Genomic DNA, 12,271 nt, shown 5'->3' with positions numbered 1-12,271 from the left:
CAGCGCGATGCGCCTGCCGCAGCACGCTGGCCGCGGCGGCCATTGGAGGGTGAACCAACGGCAAAGGAAGACCTTTCTCTCTGTCTCTCTCTCTTACTGTCCACTCTGCCTGTCAAAAAACAAAAAACAAAACAAAACAAAAAACAAAAAAACAAGTGCAAAGAAATGTGGCTAAGATGATCTGGCATGCCCACCAGTAAAAAGACTCAGTAATGTAACAGCTCCCTATAAAGGAATATGGGAAGGAAAATTTGCAATAAACTGGACCTTATCACTCAGTTTTCATATTTCAGATTTACTGGGTGAGAGAATGCGTTTAAATTGAAGGTCTCAGGCCAGGTTCTGTATCAAACCAGAAATGGCATTATATTAATAACTGGAGAAACAAATAGTAAAAAAAAATAGGTGGAAACAATTGGCTCTAGAGGATTGACTATGTATGGAAAGAGTACACTGAGGATAGAGAAAAAAATTGATGTGTAGATCATCTGAGGCTAAGAATTATTATTCAGGTAGACGGTCTATTCCTTCAGTTGTTAGGTACAACAATGGATTTCTGGTCATCAATAAGCTTATTCTTTTTACTGTAGTTTTCTGTGGTAGCCTGAATAATGGCCCTTCCAGACACCTATAGTGAAATTTCCAGAATCCATGAAAATTACCATATAAGGCAGAAGAAATTTACAGATGAAATTAAGTTAAATGAAAAGCAAAACTGCCGCTATTACCTTTATTGTTTGTGCAAATATTCACATTAAAAATCAATAAACATTGACCTTCAAAAAAAAAAAAAAGTCTTAACAAACCGAAAAAGCATAACGACAGAGGCTTTGGTAAGTCCTAAATTTAACACCTGATCCTTTTCCCTAAGAATAATCACAAACAAACTGGAAGCAGGGAGACAGTATTTTACTTACTGGTGGAGCCGCATTCGGGAGGAACAGACCAGCCTGTTTCTGCACACTCAATGGTATTCTCCCCATTTTGAAGGCTGTAGCCTCTATCACAAACAATGTGCACGACGTCACCTTCCAGGTGTGTTTTTCCTGAAGATGCAGAATGACCATTTTCCACAAAGGGAAAGAAACACAGTCCTACGAAAAATGGATTGGTAACAAGATAGAATTGGTAAAAGCAAATGGTAAAATTGTGTTCTACAACATTTTAGAAAGAATAGGGAACATCAAATATAAAAACAAAATTTCAGAAGAATTTAGATAATGCTATATGAATGAAATGTTTTCTCATATATGCATATGCATAAGTTTGAAGTAAACTAACATTTCATGCTGTTCTGTGGTTTCTACAATATTTTATGCTTATAAGCTCTCCTAATACATACCAATATATTAATTTATCTATTTTTCTCTTAATCTCCATAAACTCTTCTTTTCAGGATGAGAAAGATCATTTATAACTCTCTTGTTGGCTCATCTATTCTGTCTCTTATTGTTTTCAACAGTAACACCTGTCACCTGGGGTTGCTTTTTATATTCATTGAAAGATAATAAATATACAGTTTTAAGTACCAAGGATGTGAAGACAGAGGGGTGGGAGTGTGGGTGGGAGGATGGATATGATGGGAAGAATAACTACATTTCTAAAGGTGTACATAGGAAATTTGTATTCCTTAAAAAAGAAATTAATTAATTAATTAAAAAAGGAAAAAAAAGTTGACACATTATAATACATAGAGGACTTCTGGATCATATTGGAAAGTTGATTTTTTCTCATTTATTTTGGTAAAAGTCATCTCAAGAAAGAAGGACTGCATTTCCTATCTTCACTGGCTCCTCCAGTCCTTGCCCAGTGATGATCAAGCCTCTGTGATGTGTGCAACCTTCTTTCCCTTTTCCAGGCATGAAAATCCACATAATGGCCAGGACATGTACTCACGGAGGCACCTCGGTGTTGGCGACCATCCTTTCTCGGTGCATGTAATCCGAGTCCAATAGGACTTCAAAGGGGAAACAAAATTATATTCACAGGAGTAATAGAAAATTGTCCGTATAGGAACTGGCAAAAATGCATTGTACTTCTTTTGATCATAGAGAATGCCATGGTTTATTTTTGGAAAATCACAAAATCCCACTGAGAAAAACAAAATAAAATAGAAGTATTAAATACCTATCAACATAAGTAAATCATTAAATTATTTTTTAATCATCTTACTGACACCAGCACAGAGAGTGCAATGCATACATACAGATTATTTAGTACTGGGACAGCCTCTGTATGGTGTTTCACTGATTTCTCCAGGAGATGCAATAAAGTTTGAATATCTTTTCCTGGGTTAAGGGTTGTCAAAATTCTGCATATTCCTCCTTTATTTTCAATTGCCTCACTTTGCAATTTCCCCACTTACAAATGCCTTTTTTTTTTTTTTCAGGCAGAGTGGACAGTGAGAGAGAGAGACAGAGAGAAAGGTCTTCCTTTTCCATTGGTTCACCCTCCAATGGCTGCTGCAGCTGGCGCACCACGCTGATACGAAGCCAGGAGCCAGGTGCTTCTCCTGGTCTCCCATGGGGTGCAGGGCCCAAGCACCTGGGCCATCCTCCACTGCACTCCCGGGCCACAGCAGAGAGCTGGCATGGAAGAGGGGCAACCGGGACAGAATCCGGTGCCCCGACTGGCACTAGAACCCGGTGTGCTGGCGCCACAAGCAGAGGATTAGCCTAGTGAGCCACGGCGCTGGCCGCAAATGCCCTTTTAATGCCACTCTGTGGCCTTTTACTGGTTTACAACAAAAATAAGGCTATGCTCTATTGTTTTACTAAAAAGGTATTTCCTTTTGTTGAATGATAACTAGAATGAAATGCTATATCTCTCATTGTAATGGTATTTACAATCTTGAATCAGCAAACCTTTGAAAACAAAAACCTGCAAACAGTGTGAAAGTGTCCAGATTTTCTGAGGGTGCTACTTTTTCTTCTGATCAGAAACATTGTAGCGGTACACCGAAATACTCTGGGGCTTTGCCTAGTTACCTCCACCTTCCTTACACATAGATTTTCATAATTTAATTCCTCTACAAATTCTAAATTTGGTGGCTATTCACACTTTAGAGTTAAAGAACAGAGAGAAAGTCTGTTTTGTCCCATTTTTCCTGCAAGGTACATTGTGAATATTTTCATAAAATAGATACGCTACCTCATTCTAAGCAGTCTCATCTGTTCATTCACACACACAGAGCCAGTAAATACATTCTAGAAAGGAGCTAAGAAGTGAGAATGATTTCTTCTCACCTTGTCCCCCAGCAGTGGGAAAGCCTGAGATCAGCAGGACGCTGACGAGGAGCAGCATGTTGGAAAGCCCCTGGGTGCTGCGGCTTTGAATCCACTCACAGCCGTGCTGATACGACTTTGGGTTTCAGTGACTACCGGGAAACTGGTTAGGTGAAGTAATTTCGGTAAACATCAGAGTGCACAAGGGACATGTGAAATAACTAAATAGTGTCCAATCAATGTGTTTGCATTAATACTCTGAATGCTGACTTGCTATCTATCTGAGCAAAATGATAGCTGTTCAGTTTCCACGTTGCAGTCCCTGTCTCTGAGGGGCAGAGATGCAACCTCTTTGCCTTCTTCCTCACCAGGACGTCAGCTGCTTCAAAACGTGCAAAGTGCAGGTCACCATTCTCATTGTAATATAACAGCATCAATTTCTAGTAATGAGTTTCTTTTAACACTGGCACCAGGGTTAGGTTCTGCCTTAATAGCTTTCACATTCTGTAGATATTGTAAAATCTGGTTAAGAATGATTTTTTCCAAGTAGCGCTTCCTGGAATTTTTGAACCAACTGGGTTTGAAAATCATTTTATTCACATGGGACTTCAAGATTACTGTGTAAAGAAATTGGTATATTCTCTCCTTCCAAACTACAGCAATACCAACTGGATAAATTCTTTTAAAAATCATGTATAGTCCCTGGAAATTGGCTAAATAGTACACTGTTGAGGAGAATTTATTCAAGAAATCTATAAATATTAGTGCAGAGAGTGGCTGTTTTCATCCACTGCCAGCTCCCAGCTCAATTCTATGGCTCAGAGGTTGTGCCCTGAGCAGACAGGAAGTACATAGGACTGGTAGTTGTGCTGCTGAGAGCAATGGTTTAGCAGCTTTGATAATCCATGCCCCAGGACCCATCGAATACAAAGAGATTACAATGGGAAACACTTAGGGAAGACAGAGGTCCCTAATTACTAGTTAGGCAATCAGCAGAGTGCAGGCCAGTCAGAATTTTAGCAGGGAAATTTGGAGAAGGAGCCAGCAAGCGTCCCTCAGAGACGACACTTATTACTTGTGGTGCAGAGGTCCAAGGACATGCACCAGGCTGTGTCCAACTGGAGGAGAGGGAGAGTCCTGTGAGCTCCCAGTCCCTCACTGATGTGCGACAGGCTTGTAGACTTTCTTGTTCAAGGTGTTTCTCCAATCACTCACAGATACATCGGCCATAGATAGGAAGCTTACTGACTCAAGTTCTGAGCAATTATTGGTTCACCACTAAGCTATCCTGACTGAGCGGTCACTTCTAGGAAATCAGACCTCAAAATATAAACAAGAAATAATAACTCAGCAAAAACCTCAAAATTTATATACTGCGAGGAAACAGACTACAGAATTAGTCTAGGCGAGTCACAAGACAAATGAACAAAACCTGCAGTAACAAGAAGCCCTTGGTTGGGAGGATTCACAATTCACAATGTATTATCTAAGATTCCAGCATTTTTATTCAATAACAAATTGTATTCAACATAAATGTTATGAGACGTGGAAGGAAGTAAGAAAGATACTCCACAGCAAAAAAACAAATAAAAATTAACAACGAGCAATAAAAATAGTCTTTCTGATGACCTAGATTTGGAATAAGAATATGAAAGTGTCAAAGCAGTCTAATGTGTATAGAGTACTGAAAAAATACAACAAGTAAATAATTATAACTTCGTCAGGTAACAAATTTTACCTATCCAGATTTAGCCATTTGACATTGTGTTTGTATCTGTGCAAGTTTTTTTTTTTTTTTAAGATTTATTTATTTATTTGAAAGTCAGAATTACACACGCAGAGAGGAGAGGCAGAGAGAAGTCTTCCATTTGATGGTTCACTCTCCAATTGGTCACAACGGCCAGAGTTGCACCCATCCGAAGCCAGGAGCCAGGAGCTTCTTCCAGGTCTCCCATGCGGGTGCAGGGCCCAATCACTTGGGCCATCTTCTACTGCCTTCCCAGGCCACAGCAGAGAGCTGGATCGGAAAGGAGCAGCGGGGACTAGAACTGGCACGCACATGGGATGCTGACGCTTCAGGCCAGGGTGTTAACCCGCTGCGCCACAGCGCCAGCCCTGTGTACAAGTATTTAAAACATGTTGTATGTGGCAAATACATACAGCTTTACCTGTGTAAGCCTAAGAGACAAAGGACTGCCAAGCAATGGCTAAGGTATATAATTTAGCAAAATAATGATTGAGTAGTCTAAAAATGAAAAATGAGGGAGGAATTTCCAAAGGCTATACACATAAAATAGATTTCCTTTTGGGAAGTGTGACTGAAATTACATTTGAAGGAAAAAGCAGTATGTGGGAAACAAAAGGCATTCAGAGGATACCTGCTAGTTTAGAAGTCCACACTTGAAGAAATTGTCCATATGCACAGGGCATATTCAAGAAGTAGCAAGGTGAGGTTTTCTATGCAACAGTAAATTCAAGTGAGGATGTGTCAAATATAAATCTGAGGAGCAGGAGTTTAACTTAGCAGTTTATGTGCCACAGGCCACAGTGGAGTACCTGTGTTCATTTCTGATCTTTGTCTCCTGCCTCCGGCTTTCTACCAGGTCAGACCCTGGGAGGTAGCACTAGTGACTCAATTATCAGATTCCTGCCAGTCGTGTGGACCCGGACTGAGTCTCTGGATCCTGTCTTTGCCTTTGCCCTGCTACACCCTCATCTCTCGAAAGCATTTGAGGAGTAAACATGTAAATGAGAATTCTTTCTCCACGTTTTTCTACATCTCTCAGTCTCTCTGTCTCTGTCTCTCACTATGAAAAAAGCAGATAAATGATATTAGCAGAGAAACACTTGTTAGATGAATTCAGTTTAGTGTTCTACAAGATGTGTTTTTCAGGTATTTATGCAGCAGTGTTTATGCTGGTTCAGAATACCCTGTGTAGATAATTATTTCAAACTCTCTATGGAAAGTCTTATTAGACTTGCACTGGTAGAGGAAAATGTATCCTTTGGTTACATCCATTTAAGATTATCTTGCATAATTCTGTTGACCTACAGTGCACATTAGCATATTTCTATATTAGTTTTATTCACATAATATTAATTTCCATTAATCATTAGATTAGCTAAAACAATTTTATGTTTATCTCATGTGACAATATATTGCACTTCCTATTAGACATTAATTTGTATGAATCTCTGTTTTTAAATGTCTATATTATTTTTACCTTTACATTTACTATAATTTTAAAAGTTATGCTTATTCGTCAATTTTCTCTGAATGTATCATGAACTTACCAAGGATCATGACGGTTCTGTCCATTTCTATTTGTTAACTATTAGAAGGCCTAGAGTCATAGAAAGATTTGCATTGAAATTTAACTATTAATCCTGGAGGATGTTCTTTTACTAGGAAAGAAGTAATATCTCCACTGATAATAGATGAAAGATTTTGACTTTTTGTAGAATCTGAAAAATCACATTTGAGTTTTGAGAGAACAAATAAACACACCGGTAAAATTTAATTTAATTTAAATGATAAAAATAATGTATATAAATATATAATACTATATCTGCATTACTTAAATGCTATGTGACAGCTCAAATGATTAAATAGCAAATTATATTTATGTATACTGAGAGCTATAAAATCTATAGGCCTTCTTCTCACCCTAAGCTAAAACACATTTGGGAAAATGTTCGCGGAGCCGTGCCTGGAATAGGTATAAATAGGTGCTGAAGTTCCCACGATAATTTTAGACTTGGCCATTTCCCACTCTCTTTTATCAGTGTTTACTTGGAATAGTTTGGAACTTTGTTGCTAGATGGATACTCACAGAATTGTTATGTCTTCTTGCTGATTTAATGATTTCATGATTTGGTAATGCCTTTCTTTATTGATATTCTAAATCTACTTTGTGTGATATTACTATAGTCATTCCAGATTGCCTCTTTATTTTCATAACATTTTTGTTCCTTCAACATCAGTCTAGATAGTCAAATTTAGCCTGAATTTCTTGTTGATAGCAGATAATCACATCATTAAAAATCCATTTAAAGGGCAAGCCTTTGATGTAGCAGTTAAAATGTTGCTTGGGGTGCCTGCGTCGCATACTGCAGAACTTGGGTTCAAATCCAAGCTGTACTCCTGTTCTCAGCTTCTTGTTAATATGCATTGTGAGAGGGAGCAGGAGATGGCTGAGGTAACTGGGCCTCTGCCACCCACATGGAAGAAACATTGAATTTTTGGGTCCTGGCTGTGGCCTGCTCCAGTCCTGGATTGAGGCATTTGAAGAGTGAACCAGGATGGGAGATATCTCTCTGTACATCATTTTCTCTCTTTATCTATATCTCTCTCTGTTTTTGAAAATAAATAAAGGTACAGGGCAATCCATTTTGAAAATCTCCACATTCTAGTTGGTATGTATGGAACATCAACATTTAATGTAATAATTAATATGGTTCTTGTCATACTTGCTAAAATAGTGTAAGATTCAAGAAAATTAGGATACTTTTATTTTACATTAAGAGTCAAATGACTTTGAACTTCTCAGAGTTTTGTTCTATATTTTTCCACGGTTAAAAAAATTCCAATTACTCTCATTCAAAACGATCCCTCCCATGAGAATTTCACTGAAGGATGTGCAGTCAATATTTATTGAGAGTTTAATCTAAGGAGGCCTTAAAATGTTCATAAAAATGTACATTATCTTTTAATTCTACTTTGCAAAAAACTTTTAAACCCTCTTGTTATGTCATTCACTACTTCTATGTATAGGACTCCATTATCTGATCATCTGAATCTTAACAGTCATATTTTTGTGCATATATATTAAAAATCAAATATATTATAATTTATATACATTATATGTACATAAAATATCTATATATTATACATTATAAATATATAGTTTTAAATAAGTAGTAAGTATATGGAACAAACATACACATTACTTATATGTAAGTGCACAATTTCCGTTAATACAAGGAAATCTTCTGAGTGGTGAGTAGCTACATAATATTGTATTTATATGTGTGCACATAGACACACACGCATTCGTTTCAATGTTTTATCCCATAACCAAATGCTGTAGAAGTGGCTGTTCTTTCCTTCCTTTGCCAGCTTCTGTTCTGCAGCTTCAAGTAGAATAAGCTGCTCAACAAATATCGCGCTGCAAAATGCGGAGATGTTGCTATCTACACAAACTTGTCCTGGCGCTTACTGGCTTGCTCTTTCCTTTGCCTCCTAAACACAGGAATAGCCCACACGGGAGGGCATTAATTTGAATTCTCTCAGGAAGGGTTCACTGGAGGAGCTTATTTTTCATCTGGACAATCAGGTGAGAATTTACCCACTTTCCACTTTTATATTTCCGTGATCACGCTTGCACTTACTTGCCGTATTCTTTAAAGGGCTACCACTAACCGACAGAACAACCACTGGACACGCTTTCAGAATCCTGAGAAATGACAATCAAATGACCCACCCAGCTTGCAGGCAGGGTACTGATGAGAAACTCTGATGACGGAGCCCTCCCTCTAGTAAACTGTCTTAACTGAGACATTTAGGACTGTCATGGAAGCTTCGTCATGCTGGTGCTATTTCTGTTAGTGAGCAAAATTGCCCAAACACGCTTCAATAACATAAGAAACCCGGCATGCAGTAACTTGTTAAGATAATTTATATTGTAGTTAAAGATCATAGCACAGTGATTCTCTTCCATTTACAAATGATGTATAATGAAATATCCTACAGTGCTGTAGTCTATTTATAACAACTTGGAAAGGAAAGGATTTCAAAAGGAAATGAGATATTTTCAAAAGTTATCAAATGAAGAATTTATACAGATGGAAAAGGGAGGAGAAATCATAACTGTACAAATAAGGCTTTGAAGATTCTACAGAAATGTTTCCAGAACGCTTAATAATTAATTGCTTTTTTATTTAAAGACAGAGTCTACCAACTATATAGTTAAGTTTTGAGGTATAATTCTTTAATATACAGATTTGAATTTAGAGATTCTTCATGTTGAAAATATATTGCCATAAAACAGAAAACAAATCAAAGACCAGGTCACAGCATTAGCACCAAAACATTATTTATTCATTTAGTCAAAATTTACTTGTAAACTAAGATTTCCTTAAAGATTTATTTATTTTACTTGAAAGTCACAGTTACACAGAGAGAGAAGGAGAGGCAGAGAGAGACAGAGAGAGAGAGAGAGAGAGAGAGGTCTTCCATCCGCTGGTTCACTCCCTAGATGGCCACAATGGCCAGAGCTGTGCGGATCCAAAGCCAGGAGCCAGGAGCTTTTTACAGGTCTCCCACGCAGGTGCAGGGGACCAAGGACATGAGCCATCTTCTACTGCTTTCCCAGACCACAGCAGAGAGCAAGATTGGGAGTGAAGAAGCTGGGTCTGGAAGGGCACCCATATGGGATGCTGGCTTGCAGGCGGCAGCTTTTCCCGCACTGCCACAGCTCAGACCCCAGTCAACTAAGATATTTAAATTAAAGCTGACTGTCATTCCAGTGAATATTAAGTACACTTTCTACTCTTTGTTTAAATAGATATTAGATAATAGAGCTCAAGTAGTTTATTATTAGGGGTTAGGGTTAGGGTTAGGGTTAAGGTTAGGTTTAGGATTAAGGTTAGGGTTAGGGTTAAGGTTTGTCAGTTTAAATATTTGAGTCTGGGGCTAGCAGTACATCTGTCAGTTGAAAAAGAAAAAGCCAAGAGAAAATAAGTTCCTAAGAAACAACAAATATGTGTCTAGGAAAGAAATTTGGTGGAAGAGAATCAATTTGAAAAATTCTAGCTGATGATCTTTCACTGCTGTTACAGACAGGAATCCAGTGAATCAAGAACAGAAAGCTCAGCTAATACGGAGAAGGATGCGTGCGTTCACAGTGTTCATTTGTTGCGGGTGAAGGAAATGAAACTGCTGAATGCTACATTAGAGAACATTGAAAATGCATCATGAACGCAGTAGAGAAGAATGTGTGCGTGTTTCTGTGTGTGTGTGTGTGTTTACATCTATATAAAATTGTGTCATTTGTAGGGAGAATTTTACTTTTCCATTCCAATTCAGATGTTTTAATTTCTTTCTCTTCACCAATGGCTCTAGCTAAGACTTCCAGTACTGTGTTGCACTGACATAGTAAGAGTGCAAATGCTTGTCTTGTTCTTGATCTAAGAGGGGAAGCCTTTTTACCAGTAAGGATGAAGTTGGCTGTAGGCTTATATGGATTTTATTGTCTAGAGGTAATTTCTCTGCCCCTAATTTATTGAGAGTTTTATATGAATTTATTGAGAGTTTTGGAATCTTGTCAAATGCTTTTACTGCATGTGTTGAAGTCATCAACATTTTCCCTTTGGTCTTCTGTGGTGCTGTGTAACAGTTGTTGATTGGTATGTATTGAACCATCATTGCATCACAGAGATAAATCTCACTTGATCATGCTGTATGGTTCTTTCAATGTGCCATTATGTTCAGTTTGCTATTACTTTGTTGTGGTTTCTACTTTATAATTTTTGCATTTATATTCATCAGGTATTTTGGACTATATTTTTCTTTTCCTTTGGTTTCCTTTTGTTCCTTTGGTGTTGACAGTACTAGCCTCCAAGGCGTCTTTTCTGTACATGTTTTGGAAGAATTTGAGAAAGGTTGGTGTTAAATATTGAAATGATTGCTGGGACTCAGCAGTGAAACCTTCAGGTCCTACGCTATTCTTTGATGAAGACTTTTTTTCTTTTATTAATTTCATCTTCTAGTTCATTGATCTGTTCACATTTTCTGTTTATTTGTGATGTAATCTTTGTAGATTGGATGTATCTAAGCAGTTGTTCTATTGTTTTGGTATATGATTAGTTTCTTGGTGATTAATAGTTCATAGTAATCTCTTGCAATATTTTAATCTCAGTGCTGTTAGCTACAGTATCTCCTCTTTCAATTCCTGATTTTTTTTTTTTTTACTTTCTGTGTTTTTAAATCTAGTTAGCTTTTTTTTCAATTTTGCTGAATCTTTTGAGAAACCAATCTTTCTGCTCTCCTTTGTTTAGTTTGCTATCCATATTCTTTTTCTTTTAGGTGTATATTTAGGTTGTCCATTTGAGATCTTTTTTTCAACATGCAGTCATTTATGGCTATAAACTTCCATTTTAGAACTGTTTCTGGGACATGCCATAGTTTTTGTAAGTTGTGTTTTCACTTTGTTTTGTCTTGAGAGCTTATTAAATTTCTGCATTTCCCAATTGATCGTTCAGTATCATGTTGTTCTATTTCCATGTATTTTTTTAATTTTCAGAAATTTCTCTTCTAATTGATTTCTATTTTCCTGCCATTGTATCTGGAAAAGATACTTGACATGATTTCAGTATTTTCAAATATCTTAGGATTTGCTTTGTGGACTAACATATGACCTGTCCTGGAGAATACTCCTTGGGCACCTGAGAAGATTGTCTATTCTGTGATCTTGGATGGATTGTTTGGAGTATTTTTGGTAGTTACCTTGCTCTCACATGCGGTTTAAGACCAATTTTTCTCACCCATTGCCAGCATGATTTATTTAGCGATAAAAGTGGAATATTTAAGTCTAGTAATCTATTTTCACCTTGAGATCTACTAATATTTCTTTTGGTGTTTAGTGGTTTCCAAATTGGGTGTATCTCTAATGCACAACTTTCAAATTTTTTTGCACCAAATAAACTTACCTTTTATTTTCCATGAATTTTTAGTAGTTGTAGGCTCTTACTTACAGTTGTTATATCCTCTTGGTAAATTGATCCTTTTAGAGCTATATAATGACATTGTTATCTGATTTGTAGGTTTGGGCTTATATTTTATTATTTTGTGGTGCAAGTATAGCAATTTTTTTCTCTTTCTGCTTCCATTTGCATTGAATGTTTTCCTGAATCACTGCTCGATGCTAAGATCTGAAAATTTCTCCCTCAAAATTCATATGATGAACCACAGCCACCACTGGTGAATATATTGGAAGACAGGCTTTTCAAGGTGATGAGGTCATGAGGGTCCTTTCAACCAGGTGAGA

General features: G+C 37.4%; 1 protein-coding gene across 1 annotated transcript in view; it reads right to left on the bottom strand.

The window, feature by feature from the left end:
- Positions 1-3,411, bottom strand: part of LOC149122478 (complement factor H-related protein 5-like) — a 29,418-nt gene extending 26,007 nt beyond the window's left edge. Inside the window, exons 1-3 of the mRNA XM_008268719.5 lie at positions 3,246-3,411; positions 1,897-2,091; positions 918-1,094 (exon numbers count right to left, since the gene is read on the bottom strand). Coding sequence (XP_008266941.1) covers positions 918-1,094; positions 1,897-2,091; positions 3,246-3,303 — 430 coding nt within the window. The 5' untranslated portion in view covers positions 3,304-3,411. The remainder of the gene's footprint in view (positions 1-917; positions 1,095-1,896; positions 2,092-3,245) is intronic.
- Positions 3,412-12,271: the final 8,860 nt, after the last annotated feature.

Source organism: Oryctolagus cuniculus, chromosome 13 (genome assembly GCF_051225735.1).
Source record: "Oryctolagus cuniculus isolate XC-2025 breed Fujian yellow rabbit chromosome 13, ASM5122573v1, whole genome shotgun sequence".
Classification (NCBI taxonomy): domain Eukaryota; kingdom Metazoa; phylum Chordata; class Mammalia; order Lagomorpha; family Leporidae; genus Oryctolagus; species Oryctolagus cuniculus.
The sequence above is the reverse complement of the archived record's forward strand: the minus strand, read 5'-3'. Positions and strand labels throughout refer to the sequence as shown.